This window comes from Rhinolophus ferrumequinum, chromosome X (genome assembly GCF_004115265.2).
Source record: "Rhinolophus ferrumequinum isolate MPI-CBG mRhiFer1 chromosome X, mRhiFer1_v1.p, whole genome shotgun sequence".
NCBI classification, from domain to species: domain Eukaryota; kingdom Metazoa; phylum Chordata; class Mammalia; order Chiroptera; family Rhinolophidae; genus Rhinolophus; species Rhinolophus ferrumequinum.
In genome coordinates, this window is record NC_046284.1 from 53,384,874 (window position 1) to 53,412,000 (window position 27,127).

The 27,127-nt window shown below is 41.3% G+C and overlaps 1 protein-coding gene across 1 annotated transcript in view; it reads left to right on the plus strand.

Annotated features, from left to right (window-relative positions):
* Window positions 1-460: 460 nt before the first annotated feature.
* Window positions 461-27,127, plus strand: part of TRMT2B (tRNA methyltransferase 2 homolog B) — a 59,731-nt gene continuing 33,064 nt past the window's right edge. The window contains 7 exon segments of the mRNA XM_033135223.1: window positions 461-694; window positions 1,749-1,840; window positions 3,663-3,717; window positions 4,908-5,187; window positions 5,880-5,931; window positions 8,359-8,458; window positions 9,474-9,542. Coding sequence (XP_032991114.1) covers window positions 1,781-1,840; window positions 3,663-3,717; window positions 4,908-5,187; window positions 5,880-5,931; window positions 8,359-8,458; window positions 9,474-9,542 — 616 coding nt within the window. The 5' untranslated portion in view covers window positions 461-694; window positions 1,749-1,780.

Sequence of the window (27,127 nt, forward strand, 5' to 3'; positions counted from 1 at the left end):
AGAGCCTGGAAACTGCTCTCTGGGACTTTGTCCCCACACCAGGTTTATAATACCTTTTCATAATAACATAATACTTTTCAGGTGCAAAGTATAAAATGGAGGGAAAACGAATGCCAGAAAAACCCTTTGTCCCCAAATAGGGCTGACTTTTGTAAAGGTTGCAATTTGAGAAAACTTCCTTCATCTACCCAATCTTCCAACCTATTGTGGATCTGATGTCTGCTACCATTAGAAAACTATTCTGTTGGTTGAAAGATTTAAGCCACGGCTCACCAGAGATGGGCAACACTATTAGTGGTGTAGTGTGAATTTCTTTGTGATTTTCGAGGCGTATCCTGACCCACCAATGGGACAATGAGAAGAGCAGGCGGTGGGCGGGGTCTCGGGGAGAGGAGGAGAACTTGGGGAGAGGTGGGGTGGAGAGGGGAGTGGAAGAGAACTTGGGGAGGGAAGGCGCCGGGCAATGGGTGCTTTTGAGGAAAGTCTCTAGAGAAGCGTGCCGGGCAAAGTAGGGAGAAAGGCTTCCCGCCACTAGCTGCCTGGAGCGGGCTGGCTGGCGCCTGGGAAGAGCCCCTTATCCCGCCGCGCGAGCCAGGGTCTGGCTGCGCGTGTGTCGCGCCTGTGCACCAGGAAGTGACTCTCCCCAGCGGCTACGATCCAGGCTACTCGCTGGCCTTTTCGTTTGTCACCTCAGGTTTGTAAGAGGATTTATTAGTTGCGAAGGTAAGGGGGTTCCATGGAGAGCCCGGATAACCCGATTTAACTCTTACTGTGCAGAAAACTGCTGACTGTGCCAAACTGCCCGCCGGGCGGGGAATTGAGAAGGCAGGTGAGGGTGGGGACGGGGACCGGACCCAACCCAACGCTGGCTGTACAAGTTCGCTTCCAGCCTTGAGTCCGCCGGTGCTCCGACTTCCGCCTCTACCCCTCCACCTCGCGGTTCCAGGCCTTCCCTGGTTCTGCAGCCCGCCCGAGTTCAGTGATAGCCATTCCTACTGAATCCTTACAACAGACGCGGTGGGCAGAACTTGCCTAAAGAAAAGGGACATGGAGGGGCTTGTGAAAGGGTCTGGTCTGGTAAGGAAGGACCTGACTGCAGGTGGGCTGCAGTCTAGATGGAGCAGTAAACCCTTCTGTCTGTCTGATTTAGCCAGGAACCATGTCTGAGGCCAGGTCAACAGAAGGAAGGGTGAACAGAGATTGTAACCAGGATTTTGCCAGTGGGTGAACATTTTTCTCTGAGGAGATCCTTGGCCCTGCATGAATCTACCTATACCAGGTAGTATCTGATTTGAACTTCTCTAAGCATTTCAGGCAGGTTAGCCATTCCAGCCGTAGAGGTTAACCTGCCTTCCCATCTAGCAGTTCTGGACCTTGGGCCCCTTTCCGATCAATTCCTGAGTTAGAAATAGAGCAATCTCAAACACTTTTTTCCAACCCGAGTATTTATTTAAAACAGGAAAGACTACAAACAGAAAATACTCTTTTACTGTGAACGAATGCCTTCTCTGACATGAAACAAAGAAACATAACTCACTTTGACTGGTATTACTCTGCTGCCTTGAAAGAATATATTTCACTGCAGAAATTACTAAATATGGTGAAAGGCTCTTTACTGGGAGAGATGGTTGGTTGTTATCCTGAAATAACATCTTATTTTTTAGACCATATCTGATAATTTGGAGGAAGTAACCTAGATGGACAAGGGACCTTCTGCTCCTTGTGACAATTGCTCTGTTCTGTCTCAGGGCAAGTAGTGTCTCAGGGCAAGTTCTGTCTTATGTTGGCAGTCACCAGTGAGAGGACCCACACACTCAGGAAAATGTCTAAATGTCGTGAGGTATGGAAACCTGTCTTCAAATTCCTCAGCTCCCCTGTCCCTCCTCTGCCAACCCCCACATGGGCCTGGAGCTTCCTTCATCCTTCCCTGCCAGCTGGAGGGACAGGGCCCCTCTCCTGGACCAGCACCATTCCTTCCCCCTATAGTCTGGGCCTTCTCCTCCCCAACCCTCCAAAGCATTCTTTATTCTTTGTCTCCTTCTTCACTCATTTCCTCTCACTGGATTTTCTTTTTTAAAAATATTAAGTATGTACATTTGTCTCACCTTGGCAAAATGTCTATCATAGGTCATACATTTTTTTTTCATAGGTCATACATTTTTGATAGTATTAACAGGTGGCCCAAGGCAGGCCTTAAGTTCACTGTGCTCAAGCAGGCACTAATGCAGAACGTTAGGAAAGTTTTTTTGTGTGTGTATCTGCGTGTGTTGTTTTTTAAGTTTCCCACATAATTGTACTTATCCTCACACCACTTGCATACATTATTACTTCTCTCTAGTTTTTGAGGTTGGACACGTTAGGTACAAATAAGTTAAGTGACATGTTTCAAATCTGAGCCTAAGGAAGGGCAATGACACATGTTGAACACTTGCTGTGTTTGGCACAGTCCTGAGCACTTTATATATATATGAGCTCGTTTAATTCTCACCACAATCCTGAAAGGTAGATGTCATCAGTCCTATTTTTATAGATGGTGACTGTGATTCATAGTGCTTAAGTAACTTGCACAAAGTCAAAGATCTAGTGAGAAGCAGAGCTGGGATTAGAACATGGCTCCAGACTCCATGTTCTTAATGACTTGGGTAGAGGGCACTATCATTAACACCTGAATGTTGGGCCAGCTTAAATTTATTATGTTCGAGATTCAAAATCCACCCCCCAAATGCTTCCATATTGTGACAATTATTTTTTTTTTAGTACTTTCTAAACATACAAAATGATGTATGGGCTAAATATTATAGCACCCATGTCAGCATCTTCTAAGTTATATAGTGATTGTGGCATACTAATTTCACAGTAATAGAGGGAGACATGACAGAATCTTATTTAATAAACCTATTACATATACTGAACTTTTAAATATACCAGGGGTGCCAAAAACATGTATACAAGTGGATACTGGTCAATGTTGCTCAAGCAGTAGTTCGCCGTAATCAGAAATTTCTGAACGCTGATGGTAACCACTTTGAGCACCTCTTGTAATTGCAAACGTGACTTGTATTCATCTTTTGTTATCAGTATATATTGAGTACTACAATTTTAATACAGTTTTCTTTTCTTAAAATGTGTATACATTTTTTTGGCACCTTCTGTATATCATTCTGAATTAAGGTATGACTTAACATTGGGAGATAATCTAAGGTAGAGGGCAAGGGCAAAAATGCAGTTTCATAGCAGATCAGTAAGGTATCTGGTCAAGTCCATTCACGAGTCCTGGATACTCAGAACAGTTCTGCAGTGATGAGTGATCAGGCAAGATAAGGTAGACAGGCAAGAACACAGAGTCCTGTGTTGGAGGAAGAGGGATTCCTTCCTCTTTCCAAAGTGAGGCCCTCCCCGTGTTCTAACTCTTCCAGCTTTTGCCTTAGAGTTACTCCCACTATCCCCTCCCCCTGCTCCCTTCCTTCAATATTGCCACCCTTCCATCAGTCCCATATTGCCTTTAGACATCATGACAGTTATAATTATAACGTACTGAATTTTTGCCAGGCGCTGGACGCTGTGTTCAGAGCTTTACAAATGGTACATTTTATTAATTACCTTTTATTTAACTCTTATAACCACTATATGAGATAGTTACTATTGTTATCTCCATTTTACAGATGAAGAAAATGAAGATCAGAGGATATGATGAACTTTGCAAAGTCTGCCTAGCTAGTAAGTGGAGGGGCCAGGGCACTGCCCAAGTCTGCCTGACTTGAGGGTATGCATGCCTAACCTCTCAGACCTTCATTTAGGCCTGCTGCCGGCCGCTTCACATCATCTTATTTCCCTTCTTTCTGGCCTCAGACTTACTGGATGTGTCAGTGCCTTCCTGAAAGGCATCTCCCTTGGCCTCCAAGCTCCGCTGTCCTGGTTCTCCTGAGCCACCAGCGTCTCTTCTTGCTCTTCAAACACTACCTTTCTCCCAGGTTTAGTCAATAGCCTTTTGCTCTTCTCTTGAAGGCTCTTTTTTTTTTTAATCTATTACTTATAATAGACACTTGATCAAATCTCTAGTCCTGACTTCTCTCCTGATATGTAGTACTGCTCCTCTACTTGGTAGATGTTTCCATTGGATATCCCCCTACCATTTCAAAGACATGCCTCAAACATGAACTTGCTTTTTATTAACCTCCTTATTTCATTAACCTCTTTATTTTTCAACATAAAGCCTCCATCAACTCAGTGTTGCCTTCACAATGAAGTCTATGTTTTAGTCAGACATTAAAATTCTAGATCTCACTTTGATGTAACTTTTCAGCCTTATTTCCTCTGTTTCCTAAAATGAACTACCATTTTAGCCATATCAGTCTAAGCCATTGTCCTCCAAACATCTGATTCACCTCCCTGCTATCCTTTAAGACCTGGTGCAAGACACCCCTGCTCTGAGGAGCCTTTCCTGAGCACTCAGCAGGAACCAAGCGTATCATGTTATTTACTATCACCTTTTCCTGTGTCTGCACTTGATCTCAATTAGACTGTAACCTTTGTAACCCCTCGAGTATGTAGTGTGTTACAGTGCCTTGCACATAGTCAGTACTTCCTGAAGATTAGTTGATTGGTTGGTTGTTGGGTGGGAGGGTAGAATATGGAGAGGGACTAGCCATAAATTTATATCCAGAAAGTTGAACTCTTTCCTGGAGGACAAAAACTATATTTTCCTCATCTTTTTATCTGGAGAGCCTAAGCCAGTGTCTGATCTGCAGTAGTTCAGTTCTGTTCAGCAGGCCTGCTTTTACCGAGTGTTGACTCTTTGCCAGGCACCATGCTAGGTGCTGGGCTTCCGTAAAGGTTCGTAAATGAACAAAGGAGTTTGGGAGTTGTGCTCCCGTTTCCTAACTTCTGTTTGTCCACCTTTCATGCAGGTGAATCTCAGTGTTTTTGTGGTTGCCACATATTAAGTGTCCCAGTGCACAGCCCAAGATGTTTCTTCTCCAGAGTGGGTCTCTTCTTCAAAGCAGGGCTGCTCCCCTGGCATTTCAGAAAACCTCCAGGATGGTCACAGCTCTTCTTGGGCTCAGCATGTAAGGGAAACTTCACTCATATGATCTCTAAGAAGTGTCAAAGGGGACCGAAAAGTCGGAAGAAACCAAGCCATCTTGGACCACTGGATGGTTCCTAGAAGGAAAGATAAGGCCCAGGCTGGTGTCGTTTCCCCTTAGCAAGTCTGAATCTCTGGGCCTACTGAAATTTTGTATTCCTGATGTAACTAAGGTGGCATGGCGAAGATTCAAAAGGGTTCCTCAGGTAGGATACCCACGGCAACCTTGAAGACATCTGAGGAAAATTTGGGGGAAATGCTTTGGGATCACAGAAAATATTCTCCTTGCCTTTAAATGTACTTTTCCACAGAAAGGAGATATTAAACTGAGACCTTGTCTCTAAAAAGGTTCAGGGCAGGTGTACTGAAAACCAGGGACCCAGAGAGAGATTAGATGGATTAGAAATGAATAGTCCCATTGCGACCATGCAAACACAAATATACCTAATTTTATGTAACAAATGTTATTTTCTAAATCAAATTATATTTTAAAATCATTACAGAGGTGGGCTATTTAAAGAAACCCAACAGTGAAGCCTTTTGTAATATGACTAATTACCTCCTGATAAACCTGGATTTTTCTTATATTAGATTTGCCCATCTGTTCTGCTTTGTTAAGTAGACAGCACAAAATGGGCTCTTCTTCCAGACTCTGTCTCCCCAGGGGCATGAGAGTTAGGTCTTCTCAATGATTAGAAAAATGCCAGGGAAAATGGTGGCAGGAAGTACTTATGCATAGTAGGTGCTCAGTACATAGTTATGTAATGAATGAAATGCCTGAATTATTTTATTCAAGGCTGGCCGATGTGATGCCACTCTGAAGGCTGAGCTATGAAGAACATCTCAAGGTTGGTACCCAGCTTAAGTCTTCACTCCGTTCCATCAGGTGACTAGAGTTAGACTTGTAAGTAGCTTGACTGGACAGATGCCCCAATGGGTCCTTAAATTCAATATGCTAATGACTCTGAAATTTTAACTTTAGACCAGTTATGTCTTCCAAACTCTGGAGCCACATATATAAATGCCTGTTTCCTTTCTTACTTGTTTTTTTGTTATAACTTTGTGTGTGTGAGTAGCAGGTGCTCTTGCTGCTTCATATATAGCTGCACCTTCCAACACAGTAGTCACTAGCTACATGAGGCTATTTAAATTAAATACAGTCACTTTTGCTATAATGCTTGTTTTCGAAGTTAAAATTTGTTCTAACAGATTGATGTATTAGGGAACAATTTGAACATAATGCAAATTTCATATTTGCTCAGCAGTGATTTCGTCCACAAGAAACACGAGATGAAAGAAGGAAACTGCACCCAGCTGAACTGAGCTGCATGAGAATCCAGAAAATGAACACACGCACACACCTCAGACATCTAACAGCTTCCTCAGTTCGCTGAGTGTGTTATGAGTCACACCCATTAGAACCTTCCGTCCCATTCACACGACCCTCCTTCCTCCACTTCATGATAACTCACAAGTGGACAGCTACTTCCACTAGCAAACTTTAGGTCTCTGTTAGGGAAAAAGGCCATCCTTACTATATTACTTCTACTTTTTTTTTTTTTTTTTAACCATTTAGCATGTGAAACTGTACTACTCTTTTTATTAGGTTCCTATCTTTTCTGTGTGTATTACTGATAAAGTTTTGGAATGAAAGTGCCCAACTCCATTTTTCCCATGAGCCCTGTGATTTCTTTTGTGTGCTTTTTCATAGTATGGTGTAGGAACACTTATGTCACATTTGTGGCAGAGCTGACTGTATTGAGTTAATTAAAATTGAATAAGATTAAAAATTTAGTTCCTTAGTCACACAAGCCACAGTAACCTCATGTGGCTGGTGTCTGCCATATTACACAGAACAGAACACCAAATTGAACATTTCCATTATCACAGCAAATTTTACTGGACAGCACTGACACACAGCTTGAGTGTTCAGTCTGAAAGGTCAAATAAAATGATGAACTTACACAAGAGCTCACTCTTGACCTTTTCCCAATATTTTATTAGGTCTGTTGCTGTTCCATCATTCTGGATTCCTTATCTGCTGAGACCATGACCCAAGAATCTGTGGGACAACCCTTTCTTACCCTATTCGTTTTCTATTCTTTGAGGTAATATTGCAGAAGTCTTTTGTTTCATTGCTTATATTCTTTTTTTTTTTTGAGGATTTTATTAGACGATTTTAATTTATCCTTGAAAGATACTCAGATACATTTCAGAAAGTATATGATTTTCCTTTTTTCCCCTTGTGATTTCCTTTGTGTAAACAGTACATCTTCCTCACTACTATTTCCAAACAGCTCTTTCGACGGCGCAATCGCTTATATTCTTTTGCAGGTGAAATTTGAAGCTCAGAAGAAAATTTTATAAGGACTAGAGTCTTACCTCCAAATGCTCAACGGAGTTAAAGTGACAACAGCTGCACCCAAATTGGAGGGGCTGTGTTGTTGTCTTCATCCTTTATACCCTCTGTAAGCCCTCGTCTCCCTATCCTTTATTTACTAAGTCCTCTTCATAGCTAATAATGCCAGCTAGTGCTTGCTGGTTACTTGCTGGGGACCAGGCCTTATGCTAAGTGATTAGTATGTCTTATTATCTCGTTTACTATTTATAATCACTCTGAGGGGTAGGCACTATCATTTTACAGATGAAGGCATTGAGACTCAGAGAGATTTAAGTAATTTGCCCAAGGACACACATCTAGAATGTATCAGAGCAGAGATTCACACTCAGGCCTATCTGATGCAAAGCCTACTTTCTCAACCACTGCACTACTACCTCCTTAGAAAGATTCCAACTTTGGAAATATAATGAGGCCTCAGAGCGGTAAAATTCAATTTATGGCAGAGGTTGGCAAACTATGGCCCATAGGCCCCATCTGTCTTGCTGCTTGATTTTGTAAATAAAGTTTTATAGGAACAGCTGAGCTCATTTGGTAATGGATTGTTTGTGGCTGCTTTTACATTAAGATGGCAGAGTTGAGTAGTTGTGACATGGACCATATGGCCTGCAAAGCCTAAAATTATTTACTGTCTGGCTCTTTACTGAAAAAGTTTGCTGACACCTGCTTTATGGCAAAATTGGAACTCCTTTCTACTGTGGAGTGTTTATGGAGTATCTTGATCTTCTCAGCCACAGACTTTGACCTATGCCATACCTTCTAAGCAACCATCACTTATTGGTCCACGTCTAGAGAACATTTGTTCGTTCCCTGTACTGTTGTCCTCCTTGGTTTCATTTGACCTGTTGTCTCTCTCCTGTCCTTCTGTCTTCTCCAGCCTGTCATTGATGGCTACCGAAATAAATCCATCTTCTCTGTGAACTGAGGTCCAGATGGCAATCCGAAGACTGTGGGGTACTACCTGGGAACTTGGAGGGGTGAGTCGAAGGCCATGACTAGTAGAAATAACACACCAAGGACAGAGGCAAGGGCAGGGCTCAGAGAACAGTGTCAGTGGGAGTGGAGAGGAGTGGGGAATACGGTGGCTTTCAAGGACAAGGGTGAATTGGAAGTCTTTGGTGCCAAACTTGATCACAACGTTAATTGTGGATACTTTTTGGTGGGTAGTCATTATAACACAGTCCTAGGAATCGCAATTCTCATCTCTTCTCCCTCTAAAACCCATATGATCGAAACCTAGTAAGTGCTTAGTAAATCTCAATATTGCTGCTGCTGCTCTCTCATATACTCCTCATCATGTGCTACTTGTCATACTAGGAGCAGTCTCCTCCTTATTAGAATTGATTTTTCTGTTTCACATCCCCATATCCCTGCAAATTAGTGCTTTCTGTGATTAATCTGTCTTGAAAGAATTGGTAGGGGAGCTGAGTGCTATGAGGGAAATCACAATGGCATATTTCTAAGAGTTAATTCCAGTGTCCATTCCCAGATTCCATTCCTGAACTTTCTGTTTTCCCATTTTCAATTAATCCACTTGAAACAGCATCCTTTTATATTAGTCACACTGTTTAATATCTATATGCCTTTAAACTACAGTTCATTAGGGCAGGCACTTGGCTTTTTCCCACCTGTGTGCGGAATTAAATGAGTATATGACATCAGCATTCTGTTATTCAGTAACAGAAAAACAAATCCCATTACATTTTATTTCCCTCTTAAAATCTGAGTAGAAAGCAGACATTGTCATACTACTCATTTGTGGCATGAGAGAAAATATTGCAGCCTAGCTCCATAAGAATCAGCTTCTTAATGGCTAGACTAGGTAACAGGTTTTCTATGAAGGAATGGCTTCAAGCTTGAAGTTGGTACTTTGCGTCTCCATATCTGCATATGCCTCTTTGAATTTGAGGGAATTGGAGTTGCTAGACATTTTTTTCTAAATAATCGTTTAAAACAAAAACAATATAAATCAAATTATTTTTCTTTCCATAGACAGTAACACTGTCTGCTTAAGGTCTAACCATCTGAAAAACACCCCCGAGAAACACAGTCAAGTGGCACGGGTAATAAGGAACAAGGGCTGGTTGAAGATGACCTGGGGCATTGTGGTCTGCAACAGCAGCGTCCCTGACATTTTAATAATAGAGCTGCTTCTAGTGCTACAGGGGAGGAGGGACTCTGTTCTGAAAGCATACCTCTTAAGGTGGAGAGAACATTGCTAATGTTTCTTGTCAGGGAGGGTGGACAGGAGGACAGAAAACTGTGTCCATTACCGCAAATGTCAGACATCCATGGAATTTTAATAGGGAAGTATTAGGAAAGAGAGATGAGATAATGATGAGGTCAGTATAGAAAGTAGCAGGTATCTGAAATATTTGGAAGGCTGGTGTTTTCAGCATAACAGAATTGAGAAAAATCATGAGAGATGTAGGAGTGGTGGTAAGGTATCTACATCACGAGGCTGGCCTCTGAGACCTTTCTATATTCTTCAGTTTCATGCACCCACTATTTATTGTGTCGGGCACTGTGCTAGGTGTGGGGGATTCAATGGAGGAGACTCAAACAGACATGGTGCCTGCCCTCATGGAACTTAAAAAAAAAAAAAAAGGCAAAACCTTACTTGTGAGGACTGAACAGGACTCCCAACTAACACTTTTATTACCTGTTAATTCTTACCAGCACCCACCCACCTAATGATTCAGATTTATGGCACTTGTGTGGTGCCTTCTGAGAGAACACATCTTGACCTCCATGATTTCCCTGCTACGATCATTCCCCGATCATTCCCCAGAAGTTTTCCTACATGGCCCTTGTCATCTTCTTCTCCCATTCTCTTCAGTGACTCTTCTAAATTCTTGCCTGTCCTCAAATTTCCTACCCCATTGTCTTTACCCTTGCTCTTGGCAGATGACCATTCCTGGTTCTTCACTGGAAGGTTAAGGCCATCAGATGAGAACTCCCTTAGCTGCTTCTCCTATTGTCTACCAATTTTGCTGAAATCTTAGCCCTCCTTCCCTCCTATCTCAGTGAAAGGCTGTCGGTCCTCCCCGTCCAATGTGCTTCTTCCTTGAAATACCATCTTGAACTCACGTCTTCCCTCCCCAGGGTCTTGCTCCTTCATTACATACACTCTCCTGTTTCTTTACATCCTTCTCCCCCACCTCTATCTGCTCCTTTCTTTAAATTCATAAACATGTTAAATATTCCCCATTTTTTTTTTAAAAATCTGATGGTTCTTCCTTCTGCCCCCAACACTCCAAAAAAACTTGATTTTGGAAAATCATCAGTGACCTCCATTTTGTCAAATTCAGTGGAAACTTTCTGCCCCTAACTTGCTCAACTTTTGTTTGCCATTAGCACCACTTATTGTTCTCATTTCCCTTCTTGAAACACTGTCTTTGCTTGGTTTCTGTGCTACTATTCTCTGATGGTTTTCATCCTATCTTGCTGTCCACTTCTTAGTTTTTCTCATGGGTTCTTTTTCTCCTCTTCATTTCCCACTATAAGTGTTGGTATCCACCTGGACTCTGTCCTTGGCCTTCCTTCTGAATATATTAGTGGGAGATTGTACCTAACTATAGCTTATGACTGGAATGACCACCTATAAATTGACAACTCTTAAAATTATACAGTTGACCCTTGAAGAATGTGGGGATTAGGGGTACTGAGCCCCCCACACTCACACACGCAAAGTTGAAAATCCACATATAACTTTTGACTCCCCCCAAACTTTCCTAATAGCCTACTGTTGACCCAAAACCTTACTGATAACATAAACAGTCAATTAGCACGTTGTGTATGTTGTATGTATCATATGTACTGTATTCTTACAATAAAGTAAGAGAAAAGAATGTTCTTTAAAAATCATAAGATTTATCGGCAAGTTTTTTCAAATTGTAAATCTCAAAAATTTTTTCCAATGTATTTATTGAAAAAGCCCCACATATAAGTGGACCTGCACGGTTCAGACCTGTGATGTTCGAGGGTCAACGGTATTTGCATTCCTGCTCCCTCTTGAGCTTTAGGAGGCGCATTTCCATGGCTATGAATGTCCTCACCTAGCTGTCCTGCAGAACTCTTCAAATCAGCATTGCCGTAGATCAAGGTTTCTCAGCCTCTACAGTATTGGCATTTTGGACTAGAACATTTTTTGTTGTGTGGGGCTGTTAGGTACATTGTAGAATGTTTAGCAGCATCCCTGGCCTCTACCCATTAGATGCCATTAGTTGTGACAACCAAAAATGTCTCCAGATGTCTCTTGGGGGGGCACAATCACCTCCAGTTGAGAACCATTGCCCTAAACCAGTTACCCTCTTCCCTTTCCATATGTGCTTCTTTTTTCCTGTGTACTAGAAACGTGTTATCATAGACTCCTCTGTTTTAATCTCCCCTTCCTCCTCAGCTATGTCTAATCAATGTCCAAGTTCTGTCAGTTTTCCTTTCCAAAAATACCTTGACTCCACCCTCTTCTCTCCATTTCCACTGTAATCATCACCACCAGCACTCTAGTCCAAGCTACCATCTTCTCTCGCCTAGACTACTGCAATAGCCTCCAAACTGGCCCCACTGCTTCCAGCCTTCTGCCTTGTGTATTCTCCATACTGTAGCCAGAGCTGTACTTAAAATGCAAATAAGATCATACCACTCTCTTGCTTAGAATTCTGCAGTAGTTGCCCAATAGCTTTTAAAATAAATTTTAAATGCCTTACCTTTGCACTTAAGGATCTTCCCAGTGAGGTCCCTAGCCTCATCTCCTGCCACATCCTCACATGCTTTCTTCTTTCCATTCTTACTGAACTAGAGTTAACCCTGCCAGACTATCTGACTCCTGCCTGAGGCTGTCCTCTCTCTAGAATGTCTTCAATTTTATTCACCTGGCTTCTTACTTGCCCTCTAAGATTCATTTCAAAGCATCAGATCCTGTGGAAAACCTTATCTGACTCTGCAGTCTGATTAGGGATTTTTCTCCTCTGTATTCCTGCATCTCCCATTGTATATCCCCTGTTGTAGCACTTGTTACACCATATTGCACTGTTGTGTCATTGGTGCTTCCCACACTGAACTGTGGAGGTAGCAGCTGTGTGTTATTTAACTGTAGCCTCGCATTTAACACAGATTCATACACATAATGGGTTCTTATCAAGTGTTTGGTGAACGAATACCTCTTCGCAATATTTACCCAAGTTTCTAGCTCTTCCACCTTCTGTTGGGCAACTTTCTACCCTCCATGTCTATCCAGACGAATTCCCCCTCCCTGCAAAATTTGTTGTGGACCTAAGATCCAATCCAGTAGGTACAAGCCAGATGCCCATTGTAGTAATTATAATACTGGATGGATGGATGGATGGATGGATGGATGGATGGATGGATGGATAGATAGATAGATGGAATGCACGGGGTTGTTCTCAGTTTGTTTACACCTTTGTTTCCATTTCCTTGTTATTGGTAGTAGCATTCCATTCCATTAACATGATAGAATAACCCCAGTCTCTCCCAATTTGAGGTTTAAATATCTACTTTTGAGGCTTGAGTCAAAATGTGAATTTTATGGGAGATGTCAGCCAGAGCACCAAGAAGTGGTCTTTAAATAAAATACTGTCAGAGAAATACGAGTACGTTGTTTTAAAAGTCAAATGGTACTAATAGGTTAGTAAAGAAAAATGGTGCCCTGTGCCCCACCCCTCCTTACTCTTGAGTCTTGTTCTGCAGAAACAACAGCAATTATTTTAGATATTTCTTCCGGTAGTCTGTATTTCTAAATAGTGTATCATTCTGATATATTTTAATTTATTAAATTTACATATTATATGTTGACTTCCAATTATGGCATATAAGAATTTCTCTCTCTTATTTTGTATCCCCTTCAAATTACCCTTCCTCTTATATCTTTATAGCACAATTTTTGGTTAAATTAATATTCAGTGTTTTTTTTTGTTTTCTTTTGTTCATTTATTTTGTTCTGTACATTCCACAAATAACACAGATCACATTGCATCTGGTTTTCTCTGTCTGACATACTCCACTCAGTACAATACCCTCCAGGTCCATCCATGCCGCCGTAGATGACAAGAACCCATTCCCTTCCATGGCCAAGCAATATTCAATTGTATATATGTACCACCTCCTCTTTATCCATTCATCCATCAAGGGAGACCCGGGCTGCCTCCACATCTTGGCCATTCTAAACAATGCTGCAATGAACATATGGATGCACACATCCCCTTGAAGTAGTGTTTTGGGTTTCTTTGAATAACTACCCAGTAGTGGGATTACTGAGTCCTTTTTTCTCTCTTGTTATAGCCTTTGTTTTAAAGTCTGTTTTGTCTGTAATAAGTATTGGTACCCCAGGTTTTTTACTTTTCATTTCCGTTTGTGTGAAATATCTTTTTCCATCCCTTTACTTTCAGTCTGTGCCTGACTCAATCTGAAGTGAGTCTCCTGTAGGCAGCATATGTAAGGGTCTTGTTTTCTTATCCATTCATCAGCCACCCTATCTTTTTTTTTTAAAAAAAAATATTTTATTGGGGAAAGGGAATAGGACTTTATTGGGGAATAGTGTGTGCTTCCAGGACTTTTTCCAAGTCAAGTTGTTGTCCTTTCAATCTTAGTTGTGGAGGGCACCAGACGCGCTCCAACTGACTCAGCCATCTGGGAGCTCAGTGGTAGCTCAGCTCAAGGTGCCATGTTCAATCTTAGTTGCAGGGGGCGGAGCCCACCATCCCTTGCGGGAGTCAAGGAGTCGAACAGGCAACCTTGTGATTGAGAGCCCACTGGCCCATGTGGGAATCGAACCGGCAGCCTTTGGCATTAAGAGCACGGAGCTCCAACTGCCTGAGCCACGGAGCCGGCCCCCAGCCACCCTATCTTTTGATTGGAGCATTTATACCATTTACATTGAAGGTGGTTGTTGACAGATATGTAGTTATTGCCATTTTATTATTCATATTTTTATTTTATTTTTTTGTCTTAAAGAAGTCCCTCTAACATTCTTTGAAATACTGGTTTGGTGGTGATGTACTTCTTTAGCTTTTTCTTGTCTGGGAAGCTCTTTTTTTGTTGTTGTTGTTTTTGCAGTGGTTAATGCCTTTTATTTTTTATTTTTTTCATTTTTATGTGGGGAGAATTCCAAAGTTTTATTTGCTGAAGACCTCAAGTTCATCAAAGCTGTGGGTAGTGCATCTGGCAATTTCATGCATTTTCAATATTTACTGTTTTCTCTTTCTTCTTTTTATTAGTTTCAGGTATACAAAGCAATGTAATAGTTAGACATTTATCATTTATATCCCTCACAAAGTGATAACACACCTCCCCCAATCTACTACCCCTCTGACATTGCATACAGCCATTACATTTCCACTGCTGTCTCTATTCCAATGCTGTACTCCACTTCTTGTGTGTGTGTGGGGGGGGGGGTTGGGTGTATATACATACATATATATATATATATATATATATATATATATATATATATATAATTATGGTTGACATTCATTATTATTCAGCTTCAGCTTCAGGTGTACAGTGCAGGGATCAGGCATCTACACCATCCCCGAAGTGGTCTTCCTAATAAGACAAGTGTCCATCGGATACCCTACAAAATCTTTAAAACATTATTGATTATATTCCCCAAACTGACTTTCGTATCCCCATGGCAATCTTGTGGTTACTGATTATGCTCTCTAATCCCCTCACCTTTCCCCTTATCCGCACCTCCCTCTCCCATCTAGCAACCCTCAGTTTTTCCTCTATATCTCTGGGGCTGTTTCTGATTAGTTCATTCATTTATTGTTTTCTTTAGGATCCACATGTAAGTGATATCATATGGTATTTGTCTTTCTCTGTCTGACTTATTTCACTTAGCATAATGTTCTCTAGGTCCACCCATATTGTTGCAAATGGTAAGATTTCATTCTTTATGGCTGCGTAATACTCCATTGTATAAATGTACCACAGTTTATTAATCCAGTCTTCTACCGATGGGCATTTCGGTTGTTTCCATGTCTTGGATATTGTGTATAGTGCTGTAAAAAATATAGGGGTGCATAAATTTTTTCAAATTACAGTTTTGGATTTCTCTGGATATGTACCTAGGAGTGGAATTCCTGGGTCATAAGGTAGTTCCATTTTCAGTTTTTTGAGATACCTCCATACTGTTTTCCATAGTGGCTGCACCAAACAGCAGTCCCACCAACAGTGCACATAGGTTCTCTTTTCTCCACATCCTCGCCAGCACTTGTTGTTTGTTGATTTATCGATGACTACCATTTTTTTAAAAATTTATTGAGGTGACAATTGTTAGTAAAATTACATAGATTTCAGGTGTGCAATTCTGTATCACATCATCTATAAATTACATTATGTGTTCACCATCCAGAGTCAGTTCTCCTTCCATCACCACATATTTGATCCCCCTTACCCTCATCTCTCACCCCCCAACCCCCTTACCCTCTGGTAACCACTAAATTACGTTCCCCAGATTAATTTTCAAACCCCGTGGCCATCTTGTGGTTACTGATTGTTTTCTAATCCCCTCACCTTCCCCTTTACCCCCACCCCCCCCTGCAAATCTAGCAACCCTCAGTTTTTCCTCTTTGTCGATGACTACCATTTTGACTGGGGTGAGGACTGGGGTGGGTCTCATTGTGGTTTTTATTTGCATTTCTCTAATGATTAGTGAGGTTGAGCATTTTTTCATATGTCTGTTTGCCATCTGTATGTCCTCTTTAGAGAAATGTTTCTTCAGGTCCTCTGCCCAGTTTTTAATTGGATTGTTTGTTATTTTGGAGTTGAGTTGAGTGAGTTTTTTATAAATTTTAGATATTAACCCCTTATTGGATACATCATTGGCAAATATCTTTTCCCATTCAGTAGGATCCCTTTTTGTTTTATTGATTGTTTCCTTTGCTGTGAAAAAACTTATAAGTTTGACATAATCCCACAAGTTTATTTTTTCTCTTACTTCCCTTGTCCGAGGGGATATATCAGTAAAAATCTTACTCCGAGTAATGTCTGTAAACTTTCTTCCTATATTTTCTTCTAGGAGTTTTATGGTTTCAGATCTTACATTTAAGTCTTTAATCCATTTGGAATTTCTTCTTGTTTATAGTGTAAGGAGGTGGTCCAGCATTTTTTTGCATGTGTCTGTCCAGGTTTCTCAGCACCATTTATTGAAGACTGTCTTTTACCCCACTGTAAATTCTTGCTTCCGTTGTCGTGGATTAAATGACCATATAGGCATGGATTAATTTCTGGGCTCTTTATTCAGTTCCATTGATCTATGTGTCTGTTTTTATGCCAGTACCGTGCTGTTTTGATTACTGTAGCCTTGTAGTATAATTTGATGTCAGGTATCGTGATTCCTTCCACTTTGATCTTATTTCTCGAGATTGCCGAAGCTATCTGGGGTCTTTTATGGTTCCATATAAATTTTAGGATTGTGTGTTATATTTCTGTGAAAAATGTCCTTGGTAGTTTGATGGGAATTGCATTGAATCTGTATATTGCCTTAGGCAGTGTGGACATTTTAACAGCATTAATTCTTCCTATCCATGAGCATGGTATGTGTTTCCATTTATTTGTATCTTCTTTAATTTTTTTCTTCAGTGTCTTATAATTTTCTGAGTACAGATCTTTCACTTCTTTGGTTAAATTTATTCCTAGGTATTTTATAGTCTTTGAAGCAATTGTAAATGGGACTGTTTTCTTAATTTCTCCTTCTGATATTTTATTATTGGTATATATAAATGCAACTAATTTCTGAGTATTAATTTTGTATACTGTTACTTTACTAAATTCATTTATCAGTTCTAATAGTTTTTTCGTGGAGTCTTTAGGGCTCTCTATATAGTACGATGTCATCTGCATATAATGACAATTTTACTTCCTCCTTTCCAATTTGGATGCCTTTTATTTCTTTTTCTTGTCTGATTGCTGTGGCTAGAACTTCTAGCACTATGTTGAATAAAAGTGGAGAAAATGGGCAATGTTGCCTTGTTCCTGATCTTAAGGGGAATGATTTTAGCTTTTCCCCATTGAGTATGTTGTTAGCTGTGGGTTTATCATATATGGCCTTTATTATGTTGAGATATGGTCCCTCTATTCCCGCTTTCTTAAGAGTTTTTGTCATAAATGGATGCTGAATTTTGTCAAATGCTTTTCTGCATCTATTGATATGATTATATGATTTGCATTTTTCACTTTGTTAATGAGGTGTATCACATTAATTGATTTGCAGATGTTGAACCACCCTTGCATACCAGGAATGAATCCCACTTGATCATGGTGTATGATCTTTTTAATGTATTGCTGAATTCTGTTTGCTAATATTTTGTAGAGGATTTTTGCATCTATGTTCATTAGGGATAGTGGCCTGTAGTTTTCTTTTTTGTAATGTCTTTGTCTGATTTTGGGATCAGGATGAGAATGGCCTCAGAATAAGTGTTTGGGAGCCTTCCCTCCTTCCGGATATTTTGGAATAGTTTGAGGAGAATAGGTGCTAATTCTGTTTTGAATGTTTTGTAAAATTCACCTGTAAAGCCATCTGGTCCATTGCTTTTGTTTGTTGGGAGCTTGTTGATTACTGATTCAATTTCCCTGGTGATAATCAGTCTATTCAGGTTATCTGTTTCTTCTTGAGTTAGCCTTGAAAGGTTGTATGCTTCTAGAAAATTGTCCATTTCTTCCAGATTGTCTAATTTGTTGGCATATAGTTGCTCATAGTAATTTCTTAAAATGTTTTGTATTTCTGTGGTGTCTGTTGTCACTTCTCTTTCATTTTTGATTTTATTAATTTGGGTTCTCTCTCTCTCTCTCTCTCTCTCTCTTTTTTTTTTTGATGACTCTGGCTAAAGTTTTGTCAATTTTATTTATCTTTTCTAAAAACCAGCTCTCGTTGCCAGAGCAATCAGGCAAGAGAAAGAAATAAAAGGAATCCAAATTGGGAATGAAGAAGTTAAATTTCCACTCTTTGCAGATGACATGATGCTATATATAGAAAACCCTAAAGACTCCACCAAAAAGCTATTCGAAACAATCAACGAATACAGTAAAGTTGCTGGCTACAAAATCAAAAAATACAAAAGTCCATTGCAGGGGCCGGCCCGGTGGCTCAGGCGGTTAGAGCTCTGTGCTCCTAACTCCGAAGGCTGCCGGTTCGTTTCCCACATGGGCCAGTGGGCTCTCAACCACAAGGTTGCTGGATCAATTCCTCGACTCCCGCAAGAGATGGTGGGCTCTGCCCCCTGCAACTAAGATTGAACACGGCACCTTGCGCTGAGCTGCCTCCCGGATGGCTCAGTTGGTTGGATCACGGGCTCTCAACCACAAGGTTGCTGGTTCAATTCCTTGACTCCCGCAAGGGATGGTGGGCTGTGCCCCCTGCAACACAAATTGAACACGGCACTTTGAGCTGAGCTGCCGCTGAGCTCCCGGATGGCTCAGTTGGTTGGAGTGCATCCTCTCAACTACAAGGTTACCAGTTCAATTCCTCGACTCCCGCAAGGGATGGTGGGCTGTGCCCCCTGCAACTAGAAAACGGCAACTGGACCTGGAGCTGAGCTGCACCCTACACAACTAAGACTGAAAGGACAACAACTTGAAGTTGAATGGCACCCTCCACAACTAAGATTGAAAGGACAACAACTTGACTTGGAAAAAAGGCCTGGAAGTACACACTGTTCCCCAATAAAGTCCTGTTCCCCTTCCCCAATAAACAACAAAAAAAAATCTTTAAAAAAAAAAAAAGAAAGAAATGCCATTTACAATTGCATCAAAAATATGTAAAATAAAACACCTAGAAATATATTTTTTAAAAAGTCCATTGCATTCCTATATACTATATACTATATTCCTATATACTATATACCTATATACTAACAATGAAATCTCAGAAAAAGAAATAAAAACAATTCCTTTTGCAATTGCAGCAAAAAGAATAAAATACCTAGGAATAAACTTAACCAAGGATGTGAAAGACCTATATGCTGAAAACTCTAAGACATTTTTAAAAAAAATTGAAGAAGACACAAAGAAATGGAAAGACATGCCGAACTCATGGATTGGAAGAATCAACATAGTTAAAATGGCCATATTACCCAAAGCAACATACAGATTTAATGCAATCCCCATCAAAATCCCAATGGCATTTTTTTAAAGAAGTAGAATAAAAAATCATCAGATTTGTTTGGAACCACAAAAGACCCCAAATAGCCAAAGCAATCTTAAGAAAAAAGAACAACACTGGCAGTATCACACTCCCTGACTTTAGCTTGTACTACAGGGCAACAATAATCAAAACAGCATGGTATTGGCAGAAAAACAGACACGTAGACCAATGGAATAGAATTGAGAACTCAGAAATAAAACCACATAAATATGGACAGACAATTTTTGACAAAGAAGCAAAAAACATACAATGGAGGAAAGACAGCCTCTTCAATAAATGGTGCTGGGACAATGGGAAAGCCACGTGCAAAAGAATGACACTGGACTGCTCTCTGTCACCATGTACCAAAATTAATTCAAAATGGATCAAAGACTTAATCATAAGACCTGAAACAATAAACTGCATACACGAAAACGTAGGTACTAAACTTATGGACCTTGCGTTCAAAGAGCATTTCATGAATTTGACTCTAAAGGCAAGGGAAGTAAAGGCTAAAATAAATGAGTGGGACTATATCAAACTTAAAAGCTTCTGCACAGCAGAAGAAACTACATCAACAAAATAAAGAGGCAACCAAGTGAATGGGAGAAGATTTTTGCAAACAGTGCCTCTGATAAGGGGTTAATATCCAAAATATACAAGGAACTCATGCAACTCAACAGCAAAAAAACAAACAATCCAATTGAAAAAGGGCAGAGGACTTGAAGAGACATTTCTCCAAAGAGGACATACAAATGGCAAATAGACATATGAAAAAATGCTCAACATCACTAATCATTGGAGAAATGCAAATAAAAACCACAATGAATTATCACCTTACCCCAGTTAGAATGGCTATCATCTGTTGTCACGCAGCAGCCTACCCGTCTGTCCCCTCATATCTACCCCTAAAGAAAGGAAAGTCTGTGAGACTAATCCTTTCAGGGACTTTGCTTCATCTTTGTGCTTACACCTTATGTCTCACTGTTTGGCTCCGGAGGATGGCTGGTTAGCCAATGACGAGTAAGATTCCCCACGGCGGGGGGGGGGGGGGGGAGGGAACAACTCAAGCCAGGCACAGTCGAATGGGTACCAGCCGGAGAACCCATGGGGTTGATAGAGGTGGGCATAGACCCCCACCCTTCCCCGGCTAAGGAGAGTTTCTGCCTTTGTGGCTGCATTCCTTCCAACAACCTACTTGGGAAGAGATTCAACGATGTAATAACATCAGTTCTCCATCTATCCATTTCAGTAAGTTTCAGCATAAAGTTTTTGTCTCTTGGGAGGTACATCCTGAAACTGACAGTTCAGATGCTTGCAGGCAAGGGTAATTAGTTCAAATCAGTTTCTTAGTATAATGTGTGAAATTCACAGACCTTGGAGAAAACAGTGTTGCTTTCTTGTTTGTGCATCAATAAAAGCCACAAGACAGCCGGATTAGGGCCTCTCAGTCCTTTGAGGCTGTGAGACCCTTGGTCCCTGTTTCATAACATTCTTGATTTCTGTTTCTTACTTTATCAACCCTTTGCCACCCCTTCTTACTCGCTCACTGCCTGTGTTGCGCTGGACACTACAATCATCAACAAAGTAAATAGTAACAAGTGTTGGAGAGGCTGTGGAGAAAAAGGAACCCTCATACACTGTTGGTGGGAATGCAGATTGGTGCAGCCACTATGGAAGGCAGTGTGGAGGTTCCTCAAAAAATACGAATGGAATTACCATATGACCCAGCAATCCCTCTCCTGGGTATCTACACAAAAAAATCTAAAAACATTTATCCATAAAGACACGTGTGCTCCAATGTTCATTGCAGCTTTATTTATGGTGGTCAAGACATGGAAACAACCAAAATGTCTTTCCATAGGTGATTGGATATAGAAGTTGTGGTATATATACACAATGGAATACTATTTGGCGGTAAGCAAAGATGAAATAGGACCATTTGTGACAACATGGATGGATCTTGAGATTCTAATGCTTAGTGAAATAAGTCAGACAGAAAAAGCAAAGAACCATATGATTTCACTGATATGTCTTAGATAAACCTAAAACAACAAAAGAACAAGGGAAACAAATGAGAAACAAAAACTCATAGACACAGACAATAGTTTAGTGCTTACCAGAGGCTAAGGGAGAGGGGGTGGTAGATGAGGGTAAAGGGGATAAATACATGGTGATGGAAGGAGAACTGACTCTGGGTGGTGAACACACAATGGGATGTATAGATGATGTAATACAGAATTGTACACCTGAAATCTATGTAACTTTACTAACAATTGTCACCCCAATAAACTTTAATAAAAAAAAAAAACAGCTCTTGGATTCATTGATATTTTGTATTGTTTATTTGGTCTCTGTTTCATTTATTTCTGCTCTGATCTTTATTATTTCCTTCCTTGTACTCCCTTTGGGCTTATTTTGCTGTTCTTTTTCCAGATCACTTAAGTGTGAAGATAAACTGTTGATTAGTGATGTTTCTTGTTTCTTTAGGTAGGCCTGCATTGCCATGAATTTCCCTCTTAGGACTGCTTTCGCTGCACCCCATAGATTTTGGGTCATCGTGTTTTCATTTTCGTTTGTCTCGAGGTATCTTTTGATTTCTTCCTTGATCTCATTGTTGACCATTCATTATTTAGTAACATGGTATTCAGCCTCCATGTGTTTGGGTGTCTTCCGGTTTTTCCCTGTAGTTGATTTCCAATTTCATAGCACTGTGGTCAGAGAAGACAATTGGTATGATTTCAATTTTCTTAAATTTATCAAGACTTGTTTTGTGGCCTATCATGTGGTCTATTTTGGAAAAGGTTCCATCTGCAGTTGAGAAGAGCATGTATTCTGCAGCTTTGGGGTGAAATGCTCTGAAAATATCGATTAATTCCAACTGGTCCAATGTGTCATTTAAGGGCTTTGTTTCCATATTGATTTTCTGTCTGGAAGACCTGTCCCTTGTTGTCAGAGTTGTGTTGAAGTCCCCTACTATGATAGTGTTACTGTTGATCTCTGTCTTTATGTCAGTCAGTACCTGTTTTATATATTTAGGTGCGCCTATGTTGGGTGCCTAGATGTTTACTAGGGTTATGTCCTCTTGTCAGATCAATCCCTTTATTATTATGTAGTGCCCATCTTTGTCTTTTAATACATTCTTCATGTTAAAGTCTATTTTGTCAGATCTAAGTATTGCAACTCCAGTTTTTTTCTCATTTCCATTTGCATGAAATATCTTACTCCAACCCTTCGCTTTCAGCCTGTGTGTGTCTTTTGATCTGAGGTGAGTCTCTTGTATACAGCATATGCAAGGGTATTGCTTTCTTATCCACTCAGCCACCCTATGTCTTTTTATTGGAGCATTGAATCTATTTACATTTAAAGTGGTTATTTATAAGTACATACTTATTGCGATTTTTTTTATTTGTATTTAGATTGTTTTCATCTTTCTTCTGCTCACAGAAGCCCTTTTAATTTTTCCTGCAATGCTGGCTTGGTGGTAATGAATTCCTTTAGCTTATTCTTTTCTGAGGAGCTCTTTATCTCTTCTTCAATTTTAAATGATAGCCTTGCTGGATAAAGCAACCTAGGTTGTAGGCCTTTGTTTTCCATCACTTTGAGTATCTCCTGCCAGTCCCTCCTGGCCTTCAATGTTTCTGTAGAAAAGTCATTTGGTAGTCTTACAGGAGTTCCCTTGTATGTAACCCGCTGTCTTTCTCTTGTTGCTTTTAGGATTCTCTCTTTGTCTTTAACATTTGCCATTTTAAGTATAACGTGTCTTGGTGCGGACCTGTTGGGGTTCATCCTTGTTGGAACTCTGTGCACTTCCTGGGCTTGTATGTCGGTTTCCTTCACCAGGTTAGGAAAGTTTTCAGTCATTATTACTTCAAATATGTTCTTGATCCCTTGCTCCCTCTCTTCACCTTCTGGTATTCCTGTGATGTGCATGTTGTTGCGCTTGATGTTATCCCAGAGGTCTCTTAAACCATTTTCACTGTTTTTTATTCTTTTTTCTTTTTGTTGTTCCGTTTGGGTGACCTCTGCTAAGTTGTCTTCTAAGTCGCTGATTTGATTCTCTGCCTCATCTAACCTGCTGGTAATTCCTTCAAGTGAGTTCTTTATTTCAGTAATTGTATTCTTTAGTTCTAGCTGGTTGTTCATTATGACTTCTCTATCCTTCTTTATGTCGTCACTAAGCTCCTTAAACATTCTTATCATCAGTGTTCTGAACTCTGTCTCTGATAGGTTGGTTATCTCTGTTTCATTTTGTTCCAGTTCTGGAGGTTTCTTCTTCCATCCTGCTTTCTTCCACCTCCCCACCCTGCTTTTCAAGTCGTTGTTTCTCAGTCTAGTTGTGTAGGACAGCTCTCTGGCCCATACTAGTATTATGAGCCTTGTGCTCCCCCCGGCTGAGGCAGTCGGTCACCAGTCGTTGGTTGGTCGGTCACAGCAGCTCACGGCAGCTCTCACCGGCCACTCGTGCTGGCCACCGGCCCCCCAGGGTGGCACACTACAGCCCACAGCAGCCCATAGCAGCATACAGCAGCTCACTGCCGGCCACGCATGCTGGCTGCCGGCCACTCATGGTGGCACATGGTAGCCTACGGCAGCACACAGCAGCCTGCAGCAGCACACAGCAACTCATGCCAACCTCCGGTTGCTCACAGCAGCCCAGCTCCAGGGAGAGCTGTTGTTCACAATCTTAGTTGTAGAGGGCGCAGCTCACTGGCCCATGTGGGAATCCAACCAGTGGCCCTCGGCGTTAGGAGCACGGCGCTCCAAGTGCCTGAGCCACCGGGCCGGCCCTAGAGGTTTCTTCTGTTCTTTTATTTGGGACATGTTTCTTTGTTTCCCCATTGTGGCTGATTCTGTGTTTGCTTCGATGTATTAGCTAGATCCCCTAAGGTTCTTGGTTTTTGCTGGGTGATCTTACATAGCATGTGTCCTTTATATTTGACTTGTACCACTTCCCTATTCTCCTGTGTGTGTACCCCAAAGGTGACCCTTGTGTTGCGTATATTGTCCTGTTAAAGTTGAGCTTTAATTGCTTTTGGCTTGTCAGTAGGTGGTGTTGACTCCTAGGTTGGCTAGTTGTGAGTCTTGGCTCTGCCCACAGTGGGTGATCTGCCCTGTGAGGGTTGACTGCTCAAATGAGTCTTGGCCCCTATGTGCTCTTGTGCCTGTAGAGAATTCTCTCTGGGTGTGTCCCTTGTAGGTCAAACCCAGTAATACTCTGGTTTGGTCTGGAGTTGGCCTCTGGGTGTGTTGAATCTTGTGCTTCTTGGGCTGGGCCCTGGTGTAGGGAAATTTCAGAACAAAGCAAATCACCAAGCACAACAACAACAACAAAGAAAAAACCAAATACACTCACATATAACAACAACTGATAACCCACACTCAACACAGGCAAAAATATCAAAAATACAAAAACAAAACAAAACAAAGAAAGCAACACCAGTGTTGGCAAAAGTCCACCAAGTAATCTCCAGGTTGTTCTCTGCTGTACCAAAGAGTCTTCTACATCTTGTGCAGGCAGAGCCGGTCACCTGGTGCCCAGAGTGACGCCTGGTGCCCAGAGGACTGCAGTTCTAGATGAGTGGTGCAATGGGGTTTGGATGGTAGTTTTTACAAAGTCAGTGCAGTTTCTGCTCTTGCCTGCACATATGCGCACTGAGAGTAACACAGGCAGCCCTGTGCCCAGGTCTCCTGAGTCTTAGGGCACTTCTTTTGTGTGTGTGTGTGTGTGTGTGTGTGTGTGTGTGTGTGTGTGTGGAGGGCGCAAGATTTCTGAGCTGCTAAAAGCCCAGAGCTGCCTCTGCCACCTACTGCTGACCGCTGGGAGTGTCTCTGCAGTTGTAATTGCTCTGCCCTAGGCAGGCCAGAAAAGGTGGGGGCTGGGGATGGAGGAGTCTTCTCTCTCCTAGCCCAGCAGTGTCACACTCTTCCCAGCCTCTTCCCTGGGTCAGAGCTGCACTCCAGGTCTTCCCAGATCCTGAGTGCTAAGGCTCCTCTGTAATCTGAAACTACTCCTCAGTTCAGGGGCCAGCTTGAGTCTCTGGAAGGGTGAGGGTAGGATTGGGCGAGTAGGGGGAGGGGCCCAGATATGGTGTTTACTTCCTTTTTCCGACCTAGAGCCCAGCTGGAGGTCTCAGCTGAGGTTACTGTCTCAAAGGCTGGATATGTTGCTCTCTTGGCAGGAGAGATCAGCTGAGGAAGAGCAAGGAAAGAGCCCACCTCCTGGCTCTTGTGATCTCTGTTCCGTCCTAGGGCCCCCTGCGTCTCCACAGCTGAGGATGTGGGCCATGTCTCTACTCTGCTCCTTCCCTCTTCCCCTGCTCTCCCAGTTTGCCCACCTTCAAGTAATCCTCATATGAGTCTCTTAGCTGTTCTGTGTGATGAGCAGAGAGTCCTTTGATGGGATATAGATGTTCAATTTGTGGTAAGTTCTGGAGAACTCAAGAAGACCACCTCTCTGCCGCCATTCCTATGACGTCCTGGGAAGCTCTTTATCTCTCCTTCAATTTTAAATGATAGCCTTGCTGGGTAGAGTAATCTTGGTTGTAGGTCCTTTCCTATCATCACTTTGAATATTTTGTGCCAATCCTTTCTGGCCTGCAGAGTGTCTATTGGGAAATCAGTCTTATGGGAGCTCCATTATAGGTGGCTAACTACTTTTCTCTTGCTGTTTTTAAGATTCTTTCTTTGTCTTTAACTTTTGGCATGTTAATTATGATGTGTCTTGGTGTGGGCCTCTTTGGGTTCATCTTGTTTGAGACTCTGTGCTTTCTGGGCTTGTATGTTTACTTCCTTAGCCAGGTTAGGGAAGATTTCTGTCATTATTTCTCCAAACAGGTTTCGTTTCCTTTGTCCCTCTTGTCCTGCTACCCCAATGATGTGAATGTTGGTACGCTTGATGTTGTCCCAGAAACCCCTTAAACTATCCTCATTTTTTACTTCCTTTTTCTTTTTGCTCTTCTGATTCTGTGTTTTCTGCTACCTTAACTTCGTTTTTTCTTTAAATTAAAGTTTATTGGGGTGACAATTGTTACTAAAGTTACATAGGTTTCAGCTGTACAATTCTGTACATCTGTATCATCTATATATCATATTGTGTGTTCACCACCCAGAGTCAGTTCTCATTCCATCACCATATATTTGACCCCCTTTACCTCATCTACTGCCCCCTCCCCCCCTTACCCTCTGGTAACCATTAAACTATTGTCTGGGTCTACGAGTTTTTGTTTCTTCATTTGTTGGGCTTGTTCTTTTGTTGTTTTCAGTTTTATACACCACATATCAGTGAAATCATACGGTTCTCTACCTTTTCTGTCTGATTTATTTTGCTTAGAATTATAATCTCAAGATCCATCCATGTTGTCACAAATGTTCCTATATCATCTTTTCTTACCGCCGAACAGTATTCCATTGTGTATATATGTCACAACTTCTTTATCCATTCATCTATTGAAGGATGTTTTGGTTGTTTCCATGTCTTGGCCACCGTAAATAAAGTTGCAGT